Here is a 25,326-nt window from a genome sequence, read left to right as displayed (position 1 = left end):
CAGAAAGAATGTAGGTTGGTCAATAATGGATAACATCATTTATGTCTCCTTTTTGCACAGAACAATAACTTAAGCAATTCTGAAAACATCTAGGAAAGATTCTTGAAGTTTTCCCGGTGGACATAATGTTCCATCACCTTTCAGGCGTGCACTCAGGACAGCGACAATTCTTCTTGCAATATTTTGTTTGCACTCTGCGCTTATATGTTTATCTTTGCTATATACATCTTATCTATGACTAGCGCAGTAGTGGCGACTTTGATATCTTTGACGCATGCACTTTCAATCCTCAGCAGCTTTGTAACATGTGACTCTCCGTATAAATAGGCACGCGCAAACGCTATGAACTCAGTCTCCGACTCGCCTTGAAGATGGCTGGGAAGTTTCTAGCAGAAATATCACAAGAAGAATTGTCGCTGTCCCGAGTGCACGCCCGAAAGATGATGGAACATCTAGGAAAGAGCTGGTAATTAGGGAACTGTTAGCTACAGAAAATAACAGAATTACAATTTCTAGAGCAACATTTATTAACAAAAAATTGGACATGCCATTAATGCTACATGAATGTGGATTGCTATTTCCACTTATAATTTTCAGCACTACTTCTTGAGTCACTGGCATTAGAAATAGTGATGTGCCTGACTTTACTCACTCAATGGAAAAAGACATCACAGTTAAAGTAATGTGTGACGAAATAATAGAAGCAATACTTGAAAAATGCTTATTAAAAACTTCACTCATCTACTTTGCTTTTATATTTTAGTTCTATTATGTATTAGATAATGTGGACTTCCTTTAATATCACTAGTTCAACAGGTTCCTCTAACAACATCCAAAACTTACATTACTAGAGTTTCTTACTGTGGCAACCCTCTGGGCTACCACCTACACCCTGAGCACCAGCTGACATCTCTGACGTCGGCTGTCATTGCACGACTAGCACATACGACGTGACAGTCACTCTGCAGTTGCTAATCTGAAGCATGGCTGCCATAAGGAGACACCATGGCAGAGTGACCATGCACCACAGCTGTGCAGGAACCTACCAGTGCCACCTGCGACATGCTGTAAACATATACCATCACCATCTGATAATTGCCTTCAGTCAGCTCTCATTCCTCATGCTGTTTAATGTGTGAGCTAGAACTATATTGCGATATAGCTATTGTGAATACAATGATTGTGGGCATTTTTTGTGTTCATTACGTAACTATGGACCCTGCACAACAGGCTGCCTTTCTAAGTGTGTTGATGGAAGTCATGCTACAGCAATTTCTGCAACTGCTGTTAGAGGGACAGAACTATCAGGAAGCCTTGTTGTCAGCTTTGCTCTCCAGGCCACTGGCTATAAATCAGTCACCCTTCTCAACTTACGACAGGACGGCGGAAGAATGGGAAGAATACAAAAGAACCTCGGGCAGCACTTTTCTGCATTCCAGATAACGGATCCAGCTGTGGTAAAATCATTTTTCCTGTTGCAGATCTCACCCAGTGTGTATCAACCCTTATGCAAAATGGTACCTCTCATAGAATCAGAACACCTGGCTTTTGACAGAATGTATGCTCTATTAACTACCTACTTTCACCAACAATGCCATGTCACTGCATTCCATGTGGAATTTTATCAGGGTCATAAACAGCCAAATCAGTCATACTTCATGTGGGTGGCTGAATTGCAACAAGCATTTAGTAGGAAATGCTGTTTTCTGATTCCAGTAAATAAGGAATTATATGCGGAGTTGATGATTAGGGATGCAATCATTTGGGCAGCTCCAGATAAGGAAGTGCATCAGAAAGCTCTATAACTTTAGGATCCTACTTTGGAGGACATTTTAAAATAGGCCCAATCCTTCAAAGTTCCCCAGGACATGGGCTGTCAGTTAGAATTCTGTGGCATGCTGGCAGCCATTGTATCAGACTCAGGAGTGGGATACAACTTTGCAGACACAGCAGATGTGGCAAAGTAGTGCACAAAATCGATGCACTCCAGCTTAATCTCATAAACATGGAAACAAGTCTTTCTCTCCCCCCCCCCCCCCCCCCCCTTGCAACCAATGCTTGTTTCCATCACATGTAGACTGTTTTCGAACACACTTCAGAGACAACTGCCCCAATAGGTGAGTACAGGGTGAGGCATGCTAGAAGGAAGGCTGTCTCATATCTGTCTGCCATGATCTAGACAAAAAACATTTGTCTTGACATGACCTAATGGTAGGGACTGGAAAAACTTGTTTAAACGATAATGCAACGAATAACGTGAATTTGGTGGTTTTTAAGGAAATAACGCGAATTCAACAGTTTTTAAGGAAGTAATGCGAATTCGGCAGTTTTTAAGGAAGTAAAATCAGTGTTTTTCAACAAAATTTCTCTGTGTCTTTGTAAGAAGTGTCGTAAATCTAATGATTCAGCGACATATTTAATGTTGAAATGTTCCATGTTCAACTGTCGCAGTACTTTTAGCAGTCATAACGTTACTAGTGGCCTTTCAACTACTGTCTTTTGCGAGTGTGTACAAATGACCACTGTGTGATTTTGTAGTGTATGGGTCGCAGTATGCCATTTCAAAGCAATGGTGGCATGAAAAATTCTACTATGTAACATAAATATTTAAGTCTGTGAGAAAAATTGTCTACTGTTATTTTCATTTTTACCTTTGATATTTGTTTTTAAATAATTATTTGTGTCAAAATTTTTTGTTAAAATAATTTTTCTCTACACTTATCTCATGTTTGGCCCACCCTATCTTAGGAATAGTTCCATTTTCAACATAGCATTGAAAAATGGTTAAATATGACAAAAATAGATAATTGATAATAGAAAAAGGTTGTCAGAAAATAATACCGATAAATAACACCGAAAAGTGCAAAAAATAATACCGATTTTCGCCATAAAATAACACCAATTTTTTCCTGTTCCTTCCTAATGGGCATCAATGTGACTTCAACTGAGTCCCGCACCGCAGTGGTGTCACCTACGATACAGTTCATCACACTTGCTTCGTGCAATAAATACGTTCGGCAACAAGTTGACACCAGTACCTCTGTGTCACTGTTAAACTCTCAAGCTACCTTCAGCTGGGGATGCCACCCTTTCAATTCACAACTTGCCACTTGGTGGCATATAAAAACCACCACATTTCACTCAAGGGGCAACTCACACTCACAATGTGGTACAAAAATGTCAGAAGACATCTCACCTTCCTTGTAGTTCACAGTGTGGTTACAGAGGACAAGTATATTTAACAATCTCCAGGACAATATTTCACAAAGATACCGCATATGGCGTAGCCACAAGGCACGACAGGTACAGTACATTTCTACCTAGTACAGTAGAAGGCATGAGGTGTGAGAGCAGACTGAGGGGATTGTGGGCAGTAACTACATACATAGAGGCACCTGCATGACTGTTGTGCTTGGTTGCTTGGCTGTGGCATCTCTCCCTGCCAGCTGTATTTTGCAATAGTGGACGTGAAGGCGAAGTGACTGTCGCAGCATATGTGGCAGGCGGGTGGTACCCAATGTCTAGGTGGTAGTACATGGGTTACCAAATCACTTCTTCCATGAGGAAGCAGCAAGCACCTTCTTCATGAGTCGACTCCCCCCTTGGGTACACAAGCAGCACTCCGAACCAGGCCGATGTATTCACAAGCATCAGATGGCACCTCTGGTTTTACCACCTCTGCTGCTGCAGACAGGAGCATGGGGCTAGAAGGTTCCTGCCCAGTGGCACAGTTAGAGTCTTGGTGTGTCTGAGAGTCTGAGACTGGTAGCAAAGGCCCCTCATTTCCCTGTTAGATCATGGCACAGAAGGGAACTGCAGTGGTGGGTGTGGGGCCGGTACCACAGTCCTATCTTCTGACATTTGGTCAATCTTGGGTGGCCTATTGACAGAGGGAGATGAGGGGATAGCCTGGATTGGCGACCAGTGCTGAGAATCAGAGTGCAGGAATAGCTTGGGAGCAGGAGAGGAGATAGCGGATGGTCTGACGAAAGAGAAAGGTGGTATTGCCTCAATATGTGTTCACTAAAGGGCCCCTCGGCAATGGCAGCTGGGTCCCTCACCAAATGCATGTCACTGTCTGGTCCCTCATCACCAAAGTAATCACCTGGAATCCCCACAGCTGCCAGACAACCACTGGTCCCCACTTGTCCTGGCAACTGGAACTCCATGCCCATTCACAGGTGCCTGACTGGAAGTGAGGAGACAGAACTGTGGATGGCTCCACAAGCATTGGCAGCTTGAGCTGAGCTAATAGCCATGGAGGAATTCTGCAAGACACTTCTCCCCTATTAGCGCCATCCTGAAGAAACTCAAAAAAAAGTATTAGCACCTCATCTGTAGGAGTGTCAGGCACATATTCATCTATTTTAAAAGTTTCCAAAAATCTTTCAGCCTCATAATTTGACTGGGGGTGAAAACACAGAGACAACAGGTACTGAATGCCAATTCTGCAGCAAAATTCACCGAAAACCGGGGAGCAAAATTGTAACCATTGTCTGGCACCAATGTGAGAGGAAGTTTTCCAATAATGAAAATTCTGCTCAGTGCTGCTACTGTAGCCTCTGCACTCATGGGCCAACTGTTGCCCATACACAGAAAGATGAAGTACACATCAAGGTCAGTCAGTCAGGTAGCATCAAGGAAGGGGCCTGAGAAGTTGATCTGAACGTGCTATCACAGGCGTGAGGGCTTCAGTGAGGATGAGAAATTTTGGTGGGGAGCCACTTGCTGCTGCTCACACTGATGGCGGTTGCAGACAGATGTTTGACCAGCAGGTCTATGCCCTGCCAGTACACATGATGTCCGGTGAGCAGTTTAGTTTGTGAGACATCCTGGTGGGCTTGGCACAAGACCCATAAGATTGTCTTACAGCAGAACTACCCGGGGAGACTGTTAACCCAGGGTTATTAGGATAATTCTGTACACTAGGATTAGCTTGGGGGCGGAGTTGGAAGTAATGCCACAATGGGTTTGAGTCCCAACCGGAAATGTTGTCCGGCCAGCCCTGCTGTATGTACTGCCATATCTGTTGTAAAATTTTGTCCTTGAGTTTAACTGGAAGCAAAAATTTCATCTTCGTTGGCGCCCATCATGAAACAGGACAGGGGGGTCTGCATTGTCCTGTTGTCTGGTGTTGCAGTAGTAAATTTCATAATTGTACCTGCTGGGAAAGAGTGCCCAGCACTGAAATCAGTGGCCAGTTCTTTCAAGTTACTTTGCTCCGACATCGAAGAGGGAGATACACAGCTTATGCCACATAATTAGGAATATGTCAAATTTCTTCAGCACAAAGATGATCTGATAAGTTTGTGAATACCTCTTCTGCATGGCACTGTGTGTCTTTGATGCAAATGCGAATGGATGTTCAGAGTCATCCGCGTCTCTGTGCGCCAGGTCCATCCCCCAGGACCCCTTCAGAGGCACCCAGTGCTACCATTAGTAGTTTGCATGGTAGAAATGTGGTGAGACGTGGTGTTGATAGGAGGTCCTGCTTCAGTGACCTGAATGCCTGTTCGCATGCCTCCATCATACAAAGGGCAGGGCATTCTTCTGCAGGTTGTTGTACAGATGCGCAGTCAACACCATACCCAGGATACATTTTCCATAATATATTTTTTTCCTAAAAAGGACTGGAGCTCCTTTAAGTTCGTGGGATGAGGAAGCATGATGATTGTTTCATCCAGCTTCTGTGTGGGTTTAATACCTTTGTGAGAGATGACGTGTCCTAGGTATACCACCGACGGTAGGAAAAAGAGTGTTTTTTTGAGATAGCATCTGAGGCTTGTGGACTGGAGGGTGTGGAACAGCTGCTGCATTTTGCCCCCTCCTCCCCCCCAAGATTGTCTAGATAATTTGTGCATCCCAGAATATCCTGATATCCTGCAGCAGTTGCTTGAGGAACCTCTGAAAGATTGCTGGGGCACTTGACACCTTGAAAACTAAGCATTTAAAATGATATAATCCATGTGGCATGCTTACTACCAGCACTTTCTGTGATTCCTCATCCACGAGTAGTTCTAAGATAGCTTGGGAGAGATCAACCTTCAAGGAATGCTGGTCTCCCTCGACTGCAGAGAAAAGCTTGTCTGGTTTTGGAATGGGATATGTATCAATCTGTGACAGGAAACTGACAATAACCTTAAAGTCTTTGCACAGGCATAGTTTCTCTGATGGTTTTTTCACACTAAGCAAAGGTATTGCCCACTCACTTGCCAACACAGGTTCAACAGTATCCAAGGCAGTAAACCTATTTAGGTCACTCTTGATAGCATCCTGTGGTGCAAGAGGCTTGGGTCATGATGGAAGAAGTAAGGGTGAGCTGATTTCTTTAATGTAATGTGCACCATAAAGTTCTTAACCATTCCTAGACCACCAATGTCAGGGTACTTCTGAGGGTTTACAATTGCTGAAATGGTGTTTTTTCTGAGACCAAGTTGACTGTAGCACAGGAGGTGATTATTCCCTTTGTAATCCACCCTTTATAAACTGGTTTACTTGCACTACGAGTTACTAGTCCTTTAAAGGGAAAGCCAATATTAAAACAATGGGCCACAGTGTAAAGAAATATTTTTTGCCTTCTTAATGTATCATCCTTACTGAACACATCTTTCCAATCATACAATGAAGGCTTTCACGACCGAATGGTACTGTTGTTGATAATTCTTCTGGGTTATAAGGCCGTGGTCCATGGAATTCTTCAATTCCTAACGTTTCGTCCAATACTACGTTGGACATCTTCAGAGGTATGGCTGGTCCTGCTGAGTCCTGCCGACTGACGAGTCAGGCGTCTGAGAGCAGCCTAAATACTTAGGAAAGTGGGCGTGTTCTAGTTTGCACATCGTAGCAGAGAGAAAATTAGTCAAAGATAAAATGTAACTATCGATAATAGTCCGTCATAGATAAAAATCACTTATCGATTCTGTAACGCCACTGTCCATATCTCACTTAATTTCAAGGCCTCTTCTTTTCTATTAGAATTATCTCCATGTTTATAAATTTCAATAGCCTCCCTATACAGTCGTGGATAATAGTTCGTGGTAGCACTTAAAACTGTAGTTTCAGAAAACTTAACTACATGGTCACCTGACTGAAGTGCATGTTCCGCAACGGCCGATTTATCTGTTTAGGCACTGTCTCACATCTAGCCAGTTTCAGTGGGATGAGGAGTTTTATGACCAAGTGGATGGTGTTGCCATGGGTAACCCGTTGAGCCCTGCGATTGCCAACTTTTACATGGAGAAATTTGAACAATTAGCGTTGAACAAAGCATATAAGAAACCATGCTGTTGGTATTGTTATGTAGACGATATATTCGTGGTTTGGACATATGGTAAAAAAGCCTTAGACGAATTTTTTGATTATCTTAATAGCATAAACCATAGAATTCAGTTTACCATTGAAATGGAATTAGACCGGGCTATTTCGTTTCTCGATGTGTTAGTCATGAGACAGACCGATGGCAGTCTAAAACAAAGTGTTTCGGAAGAGCACACATATTGATAGATACTTACATAAGAACTCCAATCACCACCCAAAACAAAAAAGAGGTGTAATCAAAAGTTTAGTGGACAGGGCAAAACGGATTTGTACGCCGGAACATCTGGATACAGAACTGAATCATCTGAAACAGGCCTTCAAAAAGAATGGGTACTCAAACAAAGAAATTAATAGAGTTTTAAGACCTAATTACAGCAGGCCAAAGGACAAGGATGGTACACAGCAATGGAAGAACACGGTGTCTTTATCTTTCATTAGTAGGGTGACAGATCGAATCGGCAAAATTTTGCTGAAACAAAGTGAAACCGGTATTCAAACCTACCAGAAAAATAGGACAAGTACTTCGTTCTGTTAAAAATAGAAGGCCACCATTATCATCTAGCGGTGTGTATAAAATTCCGTGTACATGTGGCAAGGTCTATATTGGTACTATGAAAAGACGTGTGAATACGAGGATAAAGGAGCATAAAAGTCTTTGCCAACTGGGAAAAATAGATAAATCGGCTGTTGTGGAACATGCACTTCAGTCAGGTGACCATGTAGTTAAGTTTTCTGAAACTACAGTTTTAAGTGCTACCATGAACTATTATCCACGACTGTATAGGGAGGCTATTGAGATTTATAAACATGAAGATGATTTTAATAGAAAAGAAGAGGCCTTGAAATTAAGCGAGATATGGGCAGTGGCATTACAGAATCGATAAGTGATTTTTATCTATGACGGACTATTATCGATAGTTACATTTTATCTGTGACTAGTTTTCTCTCTGCTACGATGTGCAAACTAGAACACGCCCACTTTCCTCGGTATTTAGGCCACTCTCCGACGCCCGACTCGTCAGTTAGCAGGACTCAGCAGGACCAGCCATACCTCTGAAGATGTCCAACATAGTATTGGATGAAACGTTAGGAATTGAAGAATTCCATGGACCACGGCCTTATAACCCAGAAGAATTATCAACAATGTCTTTCCAAGCTTCATGACACAACATAAATCCAAACAATTCTAAAGTTTTGGATCACTACTTGAACACCTGTATGTAACTTTTGGCTTGTCAGAGGTAACAAAGCATGGCAACTCTAATTTTATCAAGATCACTTGGTGATTAGACAATGCATTTTATATATTTTCAATATTTAATAATGGAGTAAAGAATTAGTACTAAAAACTGCATCAATAGTGCTACTGGAGGTAGCAGTTATTCTAGTGAATTACTAACAATATCTTCCATATTAAAGGTTGCTTACATTCAGTGACACACAGGAAAGATTAACATGTCAGTCAACATATAAAATAATTTTGTTACCTTTTGAACTGTGCACATTCATGACACAGTCCATATTATTTTTAAAACTTTGAAAGACTGCTGTCAGGTGATCTGTATACACAAATGATGATAACTTTATATGAATAAGTTCAAGCATAATATGTTCAAAGTGTTTATTATCATTAAGATGATTGGTTTTGTTTAATTTATGGAACTTAACACCATTTTTAACAAGAATTGTACGCCACCATCCCTTTTACATAACTGATACTAACTGCTGCCAATTGTAAAATTTGGTAACTTAGAATTTAACAGTTCAATGCAAAACTGAGGTATTGTAAGACAACGATCAGCCCAAAGTCTTATACGGAGCAGAAACTCAAAATGTTATAAGAACAGGGTTACTTTATTGGCTAGAGCTTGTAAAACAAAATATACTCAGGAGGATATTTGGGCCTGGAAGAATAGGAAACTGACAATACAAAACATAAGGAAACCAACAGATGTACACCCAGGTAAAGAGAATATCGGGCATCATAGGGGAAAAAAGGAGCATGTCCTTGAGACAGATTCCCCTAGAATGGACCAAGGGAGACTGTCAAATCAAGTAATACAGTTTCATGTGAACAGGAGAACCAAAGTATTTTGGATCCAATTGGTACTAAGGGATCAGGAAGAAATGGGAATACTGGACATCATGGAATTGCAACAAAGTGACTTACAAATCAAAATTTCTGCCTGTCATAGATCTCGAGGACTCTTTGAAATGGAAAGTGTTAGCTGTTTTTGGTAGATCTGAGGACACTTTACATTAATAAAACAGCTTAGAAATTTGTATAGTCAAAAGACATCAAAAATAAAAATTTCTCAGGGTGTTTGTCCAAAAAAAGGAGGTTTGTAATCTGGGTCACCTTGTTATTGAGTAAATAGATAACATGTTTCCATGGGTCCATTGCCTAATTTTGTTGATACCCCTGCAGTTGTAATCAATGAAGTTGTTTGATCAGCATATCGAACACTAAGGGGTCATCTGCTGCAGAGCAGATTGTTCAACAATGTGCACTGAACATTGTGCTCTGAAACACCTGAGCCTGATCCAGGCTGCTATTCTGCCATCAGATTTGCATTACAGGGTTTCCTGATTTACAGAGCAGGCAAGTCTCCTACCTCACCATTCTATTATCAGGTGTGGACAATAAATGCCTTGTTGCCTACTCACAGTTTCATCATCCTCCAATAACCTAACACAGTTGCTCATAACAGCATGGGAACAGGTGACTAGCTACATTTCCAAGATGCTCATTCCCAGACAATGGAGCATGACAATCTCTCCTTTGTCAAAGTAGCTTATGTCAAGTGGGGTTCCTCATTTGTAATCCGCATCAGCATTGGCCATTTGTCTTAACTTCAGGCATATAATTTTGCTACCATGTCTCATACCCAAAATGCCACATGCCAGCATTCAGCTTCATGACTGGCAGTGGTCATATTGTTTTGGTTAATGTTCATTACTGGAAAATCAAGATTGATGGTGTGTTCCCAGGCTTTTAACTGTGTTGACAATTCTTCGTTGCTCTACATAAAGCACAGTTGGATACTCGTAAACAGACAGCTAATCATTCATGTTAAGAAAGTCTCCGAAATCATCAAGCATGACAATTAAATCACATTTAAAGTAAAATACACAATGAAATTAAGTACACAACCATTGAAGTGAGGTAACTCAACTCTCCAAATTGGCCAGAACAAATGCCTTTCTTTGGTCCCATAGAACTTACCACAAATTTCCAATTTCCAAATGCCTTTTCATGAAATATTTGGACACAGTGAAGCTAACATTTAAAATTCAGGGTACAGAGCAAAAATTGGGAAGTAGCTCTCTGTTATTTCTTTTTTGCACTAACGTTCACATTTAGCAGAAATTAAAATTTGCCAGTGGAAGAAGCAACTGCAGACACTTACAACAGGAATGCAGCACTTACAGGTACAAATAAATGAGGCATTTACATTCTATAATAGAAGCTGTAGGTATTTCTCATGCTCATGAAGTGCTCTGTGCCTACCTGATTTCTTTAGTTCTGAAGGAGCCTGATCAGATTCATAATGTATCACATTTCCTTGGCCTTTCTGTAAATTACTTCCATGTTCTCCCTTCTCTTGATTAGTAACAAAATTTACTGTAAGTTCTTCTTTTTCATCTGATGGAGAGAAATTTTAAGTCAGTAGTAACAACGCAGGAAAAGATAGATTGCTACTCACCATAAAGATGCCACATCAAGTTGCAGACAGGCACAATTAAAAGACACTCACATATAGCTTCTGGCCACAGCCTTCGTCAGTAGAGAGAGAGAGAGAGAGAGAGAGAGAGAGAGAGAGAGAGACACACACACACACACACACACACACACACACACACACAGCGAACAAGCAAGCACGCCTCACCTACAAAAGATGTAATTATATGTTTCCAACTAATTGGAATGTAACGATATGTTTAGAATCTAAAGTACAGATTTGATATTTTGTAACTATAATAGTTGAGTCCACCCATGAACCATGGACCTTGCCACTGGTGGGGAGGCTTGCGTGCCTCAACGATACAGGTAGCTGTACCATAGGTGCAACCACAACGGAGGGATATCTGTTGAGAGGCCAGACAAACATGTGGTTCCTGAAGAGGGGCAGCAGCCTTTTCAGTAGTTGCAGAGGCAACACCCTAGATGATTAACTGATCTGGCCTTGTAACATTAACCAAAATGACCTTGCTGTGCTGATACTGCAAACAGCTGAAAGCAAGGAGAACTTACAGCCATAATTTTTCCCGAGGGCATGCAGCTTTACTGTATGGTTAAATGATGGCGTCCTCTTGGGTAAAATAATCCAGAGGTAAAATAGTCCCCCATTCGGATCTCCGGGCGGGGACTACTCACGAGGAAATCGTTATCAGGAGAAAGAAAACTGGCATTATATGGATCGTAGCATGGAATGTCAGATCCCTTAATTGTGCTGGTAGTTTAGAAATTTAAAAAGGGAAATGGATAGGTTGATGCTAGATATAGTGGGCATTAGTGAAGTTCAGTGGCAGGAGGAAGAAAACTTCTCGTCGGGTGAATACAGGGTTACAAATAGAAAATCAAATAGGGTAATGCAGGAGTAGGTTTCATAATGAAAAAAAAAAAAAAAAAAAAAAAAAAAAAAAAAAAAAAAAAAAAAAAAAGGAGCACGGGCAAGCTACTATGAACAGCATAGTGAATGCATTATTGTAGCAAAGATAGAGACAAAGCCCACACCTACCACAGTAGTACAAGTTTATATGTCAACTAGCTCTGCAGATGATGAAGAGATTGAAGAAATGAAAGAAATTATTCAGATTATTTCAGAAATTATTCAGATTTAAGTCATGGGGGACTGGATTTCGATAGTAGGAAAAGGAAGAGAAGGAAAAGTAGTGGGTGAATATGGAATGGTGTAAGGAATGAAAGAGGAAGCTATCTGGTTGAATGTTGCACAGAGCATAACTTAATCATAGCTAACACTTGGAGTAAGAATCATGAAAGAAGGCTGTATATGTGGAAGAGGCCTGGAGACAATGGAAGGTTTCAGATAGATTATATAATGGTAAGACAAAGATTTAGGAACCAGGTTTTCAATTGTAAGACATTTCCAGCAGCAGATGTGGAATCTGATTACAATCTATTGGTTATGAACTGTAGATTAAAACTGTTGGAATTGTGAAAAGGTGGGAATCTAAGGAGATGGGACCTGGACAAACTGAAAGATCCAAAAAGGTTGTAGAGTGTTTCAGAGAGAGAGACAGAGAGACAGAGAGAGAGAGAGAGAGAGAGAGAGAGAGAGAGAGAGAGAGAGCATTAGGGAACGATTGACAAGAACGGGGGAAAGAAATCGGTAGAAGAGGAATAGGTAGCCTTGAGAGATAAAATAGTGAAGGCAGCAGAGGGTTAAGTAGGTAAAAAGATGAGGGCTAGTCGAACTCCTTGGGTAGCAGAAGAGATACTGAATTTAATTGATGAAAGGATAAAGTATAAAAATTCAGTAAATGAAGCAGGCAAAAAGGAATACAAATGTCTCAAAAATGAGATTGACAGGAAGTGCAAAACAGCTAAGCAGGGATGGCTAGAGGACAAATGTAGGTGTAAGATAGGTACTGTCTACAGGAAAATTAGAGGGGCCTTTGGAGAAAAGAGAAGCATTTGTATGAATACCAACAGCTCAGATGGAAGGCTGGTTCTGGGCAGAAAAGGGAAGGCAGAAAGGTGGAAGGAGTGTATAGGGGGTCTATGCAAGGGCGATGTACTTGAGGGCAATATTATGGAAATGGAAGAGGATGTAGATGAAGATGAAATGGGATATGTGATACTGCGTGAAGAATTTGACAGAGCACTGAAAGACCTAAGTCAAAACAAGGCCCAAGGAGTAGACAGCATTCCATTAGAAGTACTGATAGCTTTGGGAGAGCCAGCCCTGACAAAACTACCATCTGGTGAGCAAGATGTATCAGACAAGCGAAATTCCCTCAGACTTCAAGAAGAATATAATAATTCGAATCCCAAAGAAAGCAGGTGTTGACAGATGTGAAAATTACCGAACTATCAGTTTAGTACGTCACAGCTGCAAAATACTAACGCGAATTCTTTACAGATGAATGCAAAAACTGGTAGAAGCCAACCTTGGGGAAGATCAGTTTGGATTCCATAGAAATTCTGGAACACATGAGGCAATACTGACTCAACTGATTATCTTAGAAGTCAGATTAAAGAAAGGCAAACCTACATTCCTAGCATTTGTAGACTTAGAGAAAGCTTTTGACAATGTTGACTGATATACTCTCTTTCAAATTCTGAAGGTGGCAGGGGTCAAATACAGCAAGTGAAAGGCTATTTCCAACTTGTACACAAACCAGGTGGCAGTTATAAGAGTCGAGGGACATGAAAGGGAAGCAGAGGTTGAGAAGGGAGTGAGACAGGTTTGTAGCTTATCACTAATGTTATTCAATCTGTATACTCAGCAAGCAGTAAAGGAAACAAAAGAAAAATTTGGAGTACGAATTAAAATCCATGGAGAAGATATGAAAACTTTGAGGTTTGCCGACGACATTGTAATTCTGTCAGGGACAGCAAAGGACCTGGAAGAGCAGTTCAACGGAATTGACATTGTCTTCAAAGGAGGATATAAGATGAACATGAGCAAAGCAAGGATAATGGAGTATTATCATATCAGGTGATGCCGAGGGTATTAGATTAGGAAATGAGACACTGAAAGTAGTAGAAGAATTTTGCTATTTGGGCAGGAAAATAACTGATGATGGTCGAAGTAGAAAGGATATAAAGTGTAGACAGGGACTGGCAAGGAAAGCGTTTCTGAAGAAGAGAAATTTGTTAACATCAAGTATAGATTTAAGTGTCAGGAAGTCATTTCTGAAAGTATTTGTATGGAGTGTAGCCATGTTTGGAAGTTAAACATGGATGATAAACAGTTTAGACAAGAAGCTTTCAAAACATGGTGCAGCAGGAGAATGCTGAAGATTAGATGGGTTAATCATGTAACTAATGAGGAAGTAGTAAATAAACTGAGGAGAAGAGGAATTTGTGGCACAACTGGACTAGAAGAAGTGATCAGTTGGTAGGACAAATTCTAGGGCATCAAGGGATCATCAATCTAGTATTTGAGGGAAGCACAGAGGGTAAAAATCATAGACGGAGACCAAAGCATGAATACACTAAACAGATTCAGAAGGATGTAGGTTGCATTAGATACATGGAGATGTAGAAGCTTGCACAGGACAGGGTAGCATGGAGAACTGCATCAAACCAGTCTCTGGACTGAAGACCACAACAACAACAACAACCACAAAAACAACAACAATGATTTTTGAGTCCAGATATTACACTTAAAATTCCACACTATTAATTTGTTCATTTTTCATGTCTTTGTCAATAACTCATTTTCAAAACTATCAGCTTTCTTTTACTCTAAATATTGGAGACAGATACAAAATACAGAAAGGAAGAGGGCATTTGGCTGTTTTTCTGTTGGCAATGTGGTGCTTTCAAGGCTTAGTTCAGATTCAGATTCTTTGTTAGCCATTGATCACATGTAGCACAATAGGCTTTACATTGATGGCATGACACAACAGCAATCACTACATTAATTGCTGCTCACATTATACATAAAATAATTTAGCCTATATTCACTAGATGTACAGAATTGTACTCTCAATACTAAAACTCAATTTCTACGAATTCTCTTAAAGTGTATGATGAATTGTTTATTAACTAGTTATGCAACTTATTTTTAATTTTATTGAAAGGTGTGTTGTTTGCAGAAGATGGCAATTTACTTAAAAATTCAAACAGTTCACTTTGTATTTACGTCAGCTAAGCCTAGAAATGCCAATACCCATTTTGTTTCTGGTGTCATGAAAGTGTATATTTTCTCTAGTGTCAAATTCCACAATGTTGTTTTCAGCATATATCAATGTTGCATATATATGAAGATTTATCACTGTCATTATTTTGGTCTTAATGAATAAAGGACAACAGTGTTTCCTTGAATCAACCTTACACATTATTTGTAGCACAATTTTCTGAATCAGACATGACATGACACGACACGACACGACACGAGTGACCCCATAACATCACCCCACAAGATATGAGAGATTCAAAAAGTCCAAAGTAAGCTAACCTAAGATACTTATTTCTCACTAGATAAGATAATTGACAATGTAGGCAGAGACTGTGTCATCTACTGGCTTATTTTCCCTTGTGAACATATTTGAAAAAAAAAAGAGTTAATATTTTTCTGTAATATGCGAAAAACACTGAACTTTTTTCATGTTAAGTGCATTGAGTGAAAAGGACAAAGACAATAAGCATGATTTATTATCTGTTTAGACAATGACCAAAGAAGACAATACAAACTCCATTAATTTCCATTTGTCTGATAAAAGAGAAGACATTGTACCTTTTTGAGTACTACTGCTGACCTAGCAAGACGCACTTTTCCTATGTTCCATATTAAGAGGTCTGTAGTAAGTGTAATAATTGTTGACTTATCTAAATCATTTTCAGAACACAAAATATTATTTGTTACTATTGAAAACATCTTTAATTTTTAGAAGAATTGCATCCTTTTCTGGAGTTATTGAAAGTTTTAATAGTTATGTCTTGCCCTATTGTTGTCCGCCGTTATGGTTGTCATAGATTTTAGGTAATTATGGCTCTTCTATACCAGGTGTTATTGAGAATACTTATTCATTTATCATATTCATGAAAGTAGTAAAGCATCTCCACTATTATCTTCATTTTCTGAAGCAAATTTCCCCTTACTGGGCCACTAAGGTTGAGTATGGTATTTTTCACATAGGCACCATTACAGAGAAAGCTATAACTAAATACACTTCATGCAATTAAAATTAACAAAACGGTGAGCTACTAATAAATATACATAGATTTGAATCCTAAGGCTTCAACCCCTGAGACAAAGACAGATCATGTTCATATACTGTTTTTGCTTTGGCGTTCAATAACAAGGCATGTTAAGTTGCAGACAGGTGCAATTAAAAGACACTTACATAAAGCTTTCAACCACAGCCTTCATCAGAAAAAAAAGAAACACACACCAGTAAGAGCACCTCATGCACATGTGTCACCGATAGGTCATATTGACCATAACCAACATGATCTTTGACTGAGATCGGACAGTCAAGCTGCCATGTTTTTCTACCAGTCTGCATTTATGTCTCTTGCTGTGTACGACTACTGTGGAAATATATATTTATGTGCAGATATTTGTGGGACAGTTTGTTCAGTATACCTCTACACCCATCTCGATCCCATACGGTGACCCCGAAGTTTGCACATCTTCCGCGACTACCGCGCCGGGTGATGTAGCATCAACAGGTTATGTGCACGCCGCCATGGCCGCCTCACTCAATGCTTTGTTTGAAGATTTGAAAGCTCAACAACGATTGCTGGACCTCTTCATTCCTCCGCCACAAACAGGTTCTACATTAATTCACAGCGGTTTGTGATCTCCAGTCACATTAACCTCAAACTTTGTCGCTCCACAATGGTCGAGGGCTACACCACTAACACAAACTATGGACTCGGGTTTCATGTCACCGGACTGTGCTCACCAACGTGTTAAGTTTGAAGTGAAAAATATTCAGAACTGTGTACCTACCAATCAATTGTATAATGCTCAAAGTGATCTAGATTCACACACATACTTTGACTCTCAAGGGGCCGCAATGACAGTTACTGTGGTGCCATGGACAGTGGCACCATTACCACAAAATGCACCCACCCACTATCAACTGTGACCTGGTCTGGTTTTTCCTCATTTGAAAACTAATATAGGACATTTTAGTGAGCACAATTCTCCATACTCACCCCCCAGACAGGTCACTCAATTTTTCGACCACGTTGCTTCGAGTGCATCATTCGGTGTTTCACCTTCCAATGGCATCTTACCACACTGAAGTGACATTCCACACATTCCACCAGTCATTTATAGTCCGATCTCATCGGGCGTGTCTTCAATGTGTGCAAAGAACTCAAACTTTTGTCATAGAAGTTACCAAACCACCCCCTCCTGGCCCCCCCTCTCCCCCCCCTGCACTTGCAGGGGGCCCTGGCTCCAGCCGCTCAGCCACTCGCCTCTCCCACAGCACTGCCTTTGTCTGCCACGTTATTTCTGAGGTGGGTTAATTCAAATCAGTGCCTATAGCCTACGACCCAGTTTACAGGACCCAAACGTCTTTTCACGACACATCAAGAACAATGCAACCCGCAGTTCCTACAAACATTTTCGCCAGGAACACACCCGCACCTACCATGCTGGCCTGCTGTATAGCCTCTCCCATCACGGACCAGACAGTTTTCCAAGAGACACTGAAACCGCCTTCGTCCCCACCTCCAAGCCGTCTGCCAAAGCTGCCACCTTTATAAGAGGGCAAGCCAGTGTCATGGTTTGCACTTGTTGAGCATCTTTTTGAGTTGCATCATGTGTCCGATGACAACTCTAAATTCCTGTGTCTTGTCACACACCTAAATGATCATTCAGACTTAACTTACAATCTACTCCTCTCACCACCGCCTCCACCGAAATATGAGTTTGTGAAGAAGACGATCATTGAATGACTCGCCTGCTCACCACAAGAATTAATCATTGAGATCTTGTACGAGGAACACCTGGAGGATGGAACCCCACAACAACTCTGGCACCACCTTTGGTTACTTGTGAACGAACATACCATGCCGGACATCACTCTGTGGGCGGTCTGGTCTGCCAAGCTGCCTACTGACCTACAGATCCACCTGCTACCGCACTCCTTCGAGTCAATTGGCTCTTGTCTCCTCATCACAGACCAACTGTATTCATTGCTATGACAATGCCAGCCAGCTCACCACTCACCGCTAGTTGGCACAACTGCTCCCGCTTACCGGCCGTCTGCTGGAAGAGGCAGGGCTCGCTCCACCTCCACATCGCCTGGCAGCATCTGCTCACTCTCTCCACCATCCGAGCACTCCAGGATCACCCATGCACCATACATGCTGGTATACATGCCAGAATAAATCGACAAGGACAAGCCTCCTCCGCTGCCACAGTCACCACCACATCCGGCTCATCCGTACTGCTGGTACCACAAGGTTTTCGGCGAGGATGATAAGTAGTGCCGTTTACCTTGCCAGCACCCAAACACCGACCGCAGGACCTAAAAGACAGTGAGTCCTGTGGGGAACCTCACGGGCATCCTCATACATTGCACTCTGTCCACTCATCCGCCCTGCTGAGCGGTCATTTTTATGTGACTGACATTTTGTCATGGCTCACTTTCCTAGTCGACACTGGTGCTGATGTGTCTATCATACCTACACTGATGGCTCCCCCTCTCTTTTCACCGACGAGGTCACTTCTATGAGCTGTCAACTCATCAACATTACAAACTTCAGGCTCTGTCAAAGTTACAGTGCACCTATCTCATTCTCTGTATTTTCCATGGACTTATACATTGCTGACATGGATGAACCAGTTCTGGGTATGGAATTTTTGTCCCATTAAAAACTCTCTCTGAATGTAGTTCAGGGCTCAGTGCTACACCATCCCACCAGCACTAAAATACTGTGCTCCCGCAGCTATGTTCCCTGCTCCACTTCTCTTGCGACATGTGAGTTAGTACACAAGTGCTCCGTCCTCATGGGCGACATTGTGACCTGTGTAACTTATCTACTGTCAGAATACGACTCGGCAGCACAACTCTACCGGGACAATGATGAGCTGAAACAACACATCTCACACACCTACAACGAGTTCATTGCAGCTCTTGACTCGCTACTAAAACTGCACTCCACAGTTCCGCCACCTAATCGAGCTTCTCCGGCCGACACCAGCTTGGACACTCATCAGGTTAGTCCAAACACATTAACCGCATGTGACAATTCATGTCTGGTAGACTCTGCACCCCCGACATGCTCACCACGTTCAGTGCCTTGTGTTTTAAACAATGCTTCTAATGATAGTCGCACGAATGATGTGACCATGCACACCACACAAGCAGCCGCCCCACGTGTTGATAAACATTGCCCCTCTCTCGCGCGCCAGCCATGTGACTTGGCGGCCATTGCTGTTCAACGTGCAATGCCAACACCGCTCTCGCCCGCACCAGTCATCAAATGCAAGGTTGACAGCACACACTCACCGCACATTACGACCCACTCTGCATTGCACGCACAGCTGCCCTCTCCACACAAGCGCAAGCCGCACTCACGTACTAGACATGTGACTTTCGGGCTGCCCTCTCCCACTTGCGCTAATGGCTATGCCTCATCATGCCCTAGTCGTCCAAAAACTTTGCATCAGGACAATGATCAGTCTCATGTGCAGTTTCTTCCGTCACTGACAGAATGATGCACAAGATAGTTACCACTGCTGGTCCTCCTATTACGCACAAGGTTAGATGCTTCAACCCCATTAAGTTGCATGTGGCCCAGCAGCAAATTAATGAACTTTTGGAGGCAGGTATCCTGCAACTGTCAGACAGCAACTGGTCTTCACCGATTCACCTCGCCCTCAAACACGACGGTTCTTTCCAAACATGCAGTGATTACAGATGTCTAAACGCTCATACTGTCATGGACAATTACCCCATGCCTAACATACATGATTTCACTTATATGTTATCACGTGCTACAATCTTCAGTGTTACTGATTGTAAACATGCCTACCACCAGATTCCCGTAGTGCCAGAAGACATCCCTAAAACAGCTACCATTCGGCCTGAAAAACACGGCACAAACGTGGGAGTGATTCATTGACACCATCTTACGGCAGTTCGCATTTTGCTTTGCATATCTGGATGACATATTCACTTTCATCAAGTTGGCTGAGGAACATAAAAATCATGAATCCATGGTCCTCCAGACCTTTAACTCCAATGGCGTCGAGGTCAACAAAGCCAATTTCCAATTGCACCAGCCTTCCATCACTTTCTTGGGTTACACCGTCTCCACCGATGGAATACAGATTCCCAGATCTTGTGTGCACACCATCACGTCAATGCCGCCCCCTGCTACTTACAAAGAACTCTGAAATTTCCTGGGCACAATAAATTACTACCGCCGTCACCTGCCCTCTTCCACCGCCATGCAGGCCCCACTGACAGACTTGCTGTTGGGTAAACAGGCTTCAGGTCTCAAACCCATTTGCTGCACTGCACCTATGCTGGAGGCCTTCAATGCACTAAAGTCTTCTTTGGCTCACACCGTGATGCTCGCCCACCCCGACCCCTCAGCCGAGTTTTTCAGCACTGCAGACGCCAGTGACATTGCAGTGGGAGCGATACTACAGCAACGCAAGGCAGACATGGTTTCCCCTCTTCATTTCTTCTCTAAAAAACTATCAACAGCTCAGAAGAAATACTCCGCTATTGATAGATAACTCCTTGCGGTCTACGAGGCCGTCAAACACTTCTGCCCTGACGTGGAGGGTCGCTCATTTTTCATCCTCACTGATCACAAAACCATTCGCAAACACTTTCTTCAACCCCCCCCCCCCCTCCCTCCTCCTCCCGCTAGGACCCGGCCCCTCGGCGTTTCCACCACTCTCATCTAGTCTCCCAATTCACAACCGACATTCACAACATCAAAGGCACGGACAACATCGCCGCTGTTTTCTTCTCACCGATCAATACTATTTCACGCATCATAGACTTATCCAACCTGGCCACCCTACAAGCCTCTGACGAGGAATCTCAAGCTCTCCTCGCAGACCCTCAGACATCCCTTGTGTTTACCAAAGCTAAATTCCCCAGCGTTGTGAATGAGGTGTGGTGACTCATCTACTGGTACCTTACCCCTGCACTCTTGATAACCTCGATCACCCTGGGGTCGGGGCCAATACACGGCTTGTCTCTGAGCATTTCGTTTGGAAAAATATAAAAAATATAAAACGGGACTGTCAGACCTACATCCCCTGTCAACGCAACAAAATCGGCTGCCACACAACCACACCACTGGGCAAGTTTGACAATCCCCCAGGATGATTTCGCCATGTACATATTGATCTTATTGGGCCTCTTCCCCTGTAGGAGGGCCACAGATACATTCTATCCACAACTGACCACATGTCCTGCTGGGTAGAGGCAGTTCCTTTACCTAACATCATGGCTGAGACTGTGGCCAAGGGTTTCATCTACTCATAGATTGCTAGGTTTAGTTGTCCGACCACCATCACCACTGACCAGGGTCAGCAGTTGGAGTCTTCCCTGTTCACCATTTTATGTAACATTTGCAGCATAAAGAAAATTCATACCACAGCCTACCACCCACAAAGCAACAGGTTGGTAGAACGGTGGCACCACATTCTGAAAACGGCCCTCAGGTGCCACGACTGCCTCTGGTCCGAAGCCCTTCCATGGGTGCTCCTTGGCCTCCAATAAACTTTCAAGCCCGACTTACAGGGAACTATCTCAGAATTTGCTTTTGGGGAGAACCCCGTCCTACCAGGAAAACTCATTCCGCCTCAGGTACCCGAAGATTTCCCCCGCCCTACCCGGATTTCATAAGTCGCATGCGCACTCACTTCAAACATGTGCGCCTGCACCCACCTATCAACCGCTCCCCTCCGGACACTTACATGCCAACCACTCTCAACACTTGCTCCCATGTGATTCTGAGAGACAATTCAGTCCAACAACCTCTGCAACCACCTTACCTCGGCCCCTTTAAAGTTCTCCGGCGGGGTGATATAACTTTTGACATCATTGTCAAAGACTCTCCCCAAACTGTTTCGTTACACCAACTCAAACTGGCATTTGTGGACCCCGATGGCCCCTGCTCGCTCAGTCAGATTCTTCAAACAACTCTCTTGACAGTCTCTCTCCTGCTGTGGAGTCCAACAATGTTTCTCCTCAGGCCACCACACCGATTTTTTCACCTATCGCTTCCCTGTCACCATTTGCCAGTTTCTCAGATACATCAACCTCCACCCCATGTGCAGATTTCGCAGCTACCTCACCAACCACGGAGACATCCTCTCCTATAGTCACCCTGCTCTGCAATGTACCCTCACACCATGTGGACGACATTTCAATCATAACTCTCAACGACCAAGTTCTCATTCTACTCACAGACACCGTGACATCGCCACCCAATGACCAGCTAAACTTCAGTGTTGCACATAGCCTCACCCTCCCTTCTGAGTGTGAGCTGACAACAATCCGCCCCTTCATCTCGCTGGATGGCTCAGTTAGGGCTTGCCACACCTACACCCCGCCATCCACCGTTCAGCCTCCTGCTCACGGGCCGGCCGACGCATTGTCCACCCTCGCTGGCTCATTGACTTCAAGGTGGACCTGCCTCTCGTTGTTCTGCCTCTGCACCCTGCCCTGGTCAAAGTGGAGGTCCCGGTCGTGTTTCTACCATCTTGTACAACCACCAACAGTGTCAACGTCCACACTGTCTCCAGCCAAGACACACCTGTGGTACTCCGTACTGTGGGGAGGGGGGGAGGGAGGGAGGGGGGGGCTGTGTGGAACCGATAGGTCATATCGACCATGAGCAACATGTTCTTTCACTGAGTTCGGACATTCGAGCCACCATGTTATTCTACCAGTCTGCATTTATGTCTCTGGCTGTGTACATGTGTACGACTATTGTGGAAATATATATTTATGTGCAGATATTTGTGTGACAGTTTGTTCAGTATACCTCTACACCCATCTTGTACCCATACACACATGCCTGCCAACTCCAGCATCTTGGGCCTGAGCGCATGAGATGTGCTTGCTTGTGTGTATGAATGGTATGTGTTTCTCTTTTGCAGATGAAGGCTGTGGCCGAAAGCTATATGTAACTGTATTTTAATTTTGCCTGTCTGCAACTTAACGTGACTTCCTTACAGAAAGTAGCAATCAGGCTTTTCCTACATTGTTGATATTTCTACCTAGAGTTTCCATTGTTAGAACAGATAATTTCCATACAAGATAGGACACCCTTGATATCTTTCTGCAGACATGATTAATATGAGGTTGCCAGTTTAATCTGGAATCAATATGTATTCCAAACACTTTTACAGATTTTGCTTATATGTCTACAGCTAGTCTCAGCTGCAGGTGTTGAGTTTTCTATGGACTGCTCAGTAGTTTATTTGGCTCTGGCTCTGAGCACTATGGGACTTAACTCCTGACGTCATCAGTCCCCTAGAACTTAGAACTACTTAAACCTAACTAACCTAAGGACATCACACACATCCATGCCTGAGTGAACCTGCGACAGTAGCGGTCGCACGGTTCCAGACTGAAGTGCCTAGAACCGATCGGCCACACCGGCCGGCAGTTTATTTGATAAGAGGAAGATTAGTGTTGAGGAGAGAGTGTCCTGTGGTTTCTGGTGTAACCTTAACATATCTTGATATGTGGTGATTAGAGATGTGTCATCTGCATAGCAGATAACTGACAAACTAACGTAGTAAATCATTAATTGCAACAATCAAACAATAGAAAATCCAGGATGGAATGTGACAGTATTATGAGATGGAAAGTTGCTACTCGCCACATAGCAGAATTCTGAGTAGCAGATAGGCACAACAAAAAGATTTTCCACTTAAAGCTTTCGGCCAATGGTCTTTGTCAACAATAGACACAAATACGCACACAACTGAAACCACACTGCAAGTAGCAGCACCAGTGCATGATGGGAGTGGTGAAAGAAGGAGGTTGGGCGGTGGGCAGGGGATATGTGGGGTGGGTTAGGGAGGGGGACGTAGCAGAAAGGATATAAATAAATAAAAATAAAATAAAATAAACTGGGTGTGGTCGTGGAATGACGGCTGTGTAGTGCTGGAATGGGAGCAGGGAAGGGGCTGGATGGGCGAGGACAGCGACTAATGAAGGTTGAGACCAGGAGGGTTACGGGAATGTAGGATGTATTGCAGGGAAAGTACCCAACTGTGCAATTCAGAAAAGCTGGTGTTGGTGGTAAGGATCTATATGGCAGAGGCTGTGAAGCAGTCATTGAAATGAAGGATATGATGTTTGGCAATGTGTTCAGCAACAGCATAGTCCACTTGTTTCTTGGCCACAGTTTGTTGGTGGCCATTCATGGGGACAGGCAGCTTGTTGGTTGTCATACCTACACAGAATGCAGCACAGCAGTTGCAGCTTAGATGGTAGACCACATGACTGGTTTCACAGGTAGCTCTGCCTTTGATGGAATAGGTGATGTTAGTGACTGGACTGGAATAGGTGGCGGTGGGAGGATGTATGAGACAGGTCTTGCATCTAGGTCTATTACAGGGGTATGAGCCATGTGGTAAGGGGTTGGGAGCAGGGGTTGTGTAAGGATGGACAAGTATATTGTGTAGGTTTGGTGGGCGACGGAATCCCACTCTGGGATGGGTGGGAAGCATAGTGGGCAGGACATTTCTCATTTCAAGGCATGATGAGAGGTAATTGAAACCGTGGCAGAGAATGTAATTCAGTTGCTCCAGTCCTGGGTGATACTGTTTATTGAACTCTTCTGGCTCAAGCAAAACATCTTTACTTTGGATAGAAAAGGATTCTTGTGCTATAATATCCCAGGCAACCTTACATTTATTTTGAGCTCCTCCTATATGATTTTCAAAAGCAACATGCTTGACATGTTCAGCTAAATAAGTTTTTTACATTTCAGGTAAGCATTATAAGGAAAGTCATACTGCTCTGTGCCATATTTGTAATTTTTTTTGTACATCTTGTACAGTGCAAACATCTTTTCCCTGATACTAGCAAGGTCATCAGCATACCATTGAAACTTTTTACTTTTTCTGCTTGGTTCAATATTCTTTCTCAGTGGTGAGCAAGAGTAGCACAGGTCAATACATGTCTTAAAGAAATTATTGAAGAGATTTTCAACAGCTGATTCATCTACATCATATTCATAAAGTCCTAGTTCACATTTCTAAGGCATTCTGTGAATAACTTAACACATTCCTCTTTCCAACCTCTAACCCTTGTCATGTCTGGCTTCTTATTTATGGTCTTGTAATCATTAACTGACTA

At 42.8% G+C, this 25,326-nt stretch overlaps 1 protein-coding gene across 4 annotated transcripts in view; it reads right to left on the bottom strand.

The window, feature by feature from the left end:
* Window positions 1–25,326, bottom strand: part of LOC126195113 (uncharacterized) — a 209,289-nt gene that overhangs the window by 45,080 nt on the left and 138,883 nt on the right. For 3 of the 4 annotated variants that reach the window (XM_049933583.1, XM_049933584.1, XM_049933585.1), the window contains exon 6: window positions 10,829–10,963. The exons of the other annotated variant lie outside the window; for it this stretch is intronic. In XM_049933583.1, coding sequence (XP_049789540.1) covers window positions 10,829–10,963 — 135 coding nt within the window. The remainder of the gene's footprint in view (window positions 1–10,828; window positions 10,964–25,326) is intronic. 4 annotated transcript variants of the gene reach the window in all.

Source organism: Schistocerca nitens, chromosome 7 (genome assembly GCF_023898315.1).
Source record: "Schistocerca nitens isolate TAMUIC-IGC-003100 chromosome 7, iqSchNite1.1, whole genome shotgun sequence".
Taxonomy (NCBI): Eukaryota; Metazoa; Arthropoda; class Insecta; order Orthoptera; family Acrididae; genus Schistocerca; species Schistocerca nitens.
Note: the sequence above shows the minus strand (reverse complement) of the source record. Positions and strands in the feature narration are given on the sequence as shown.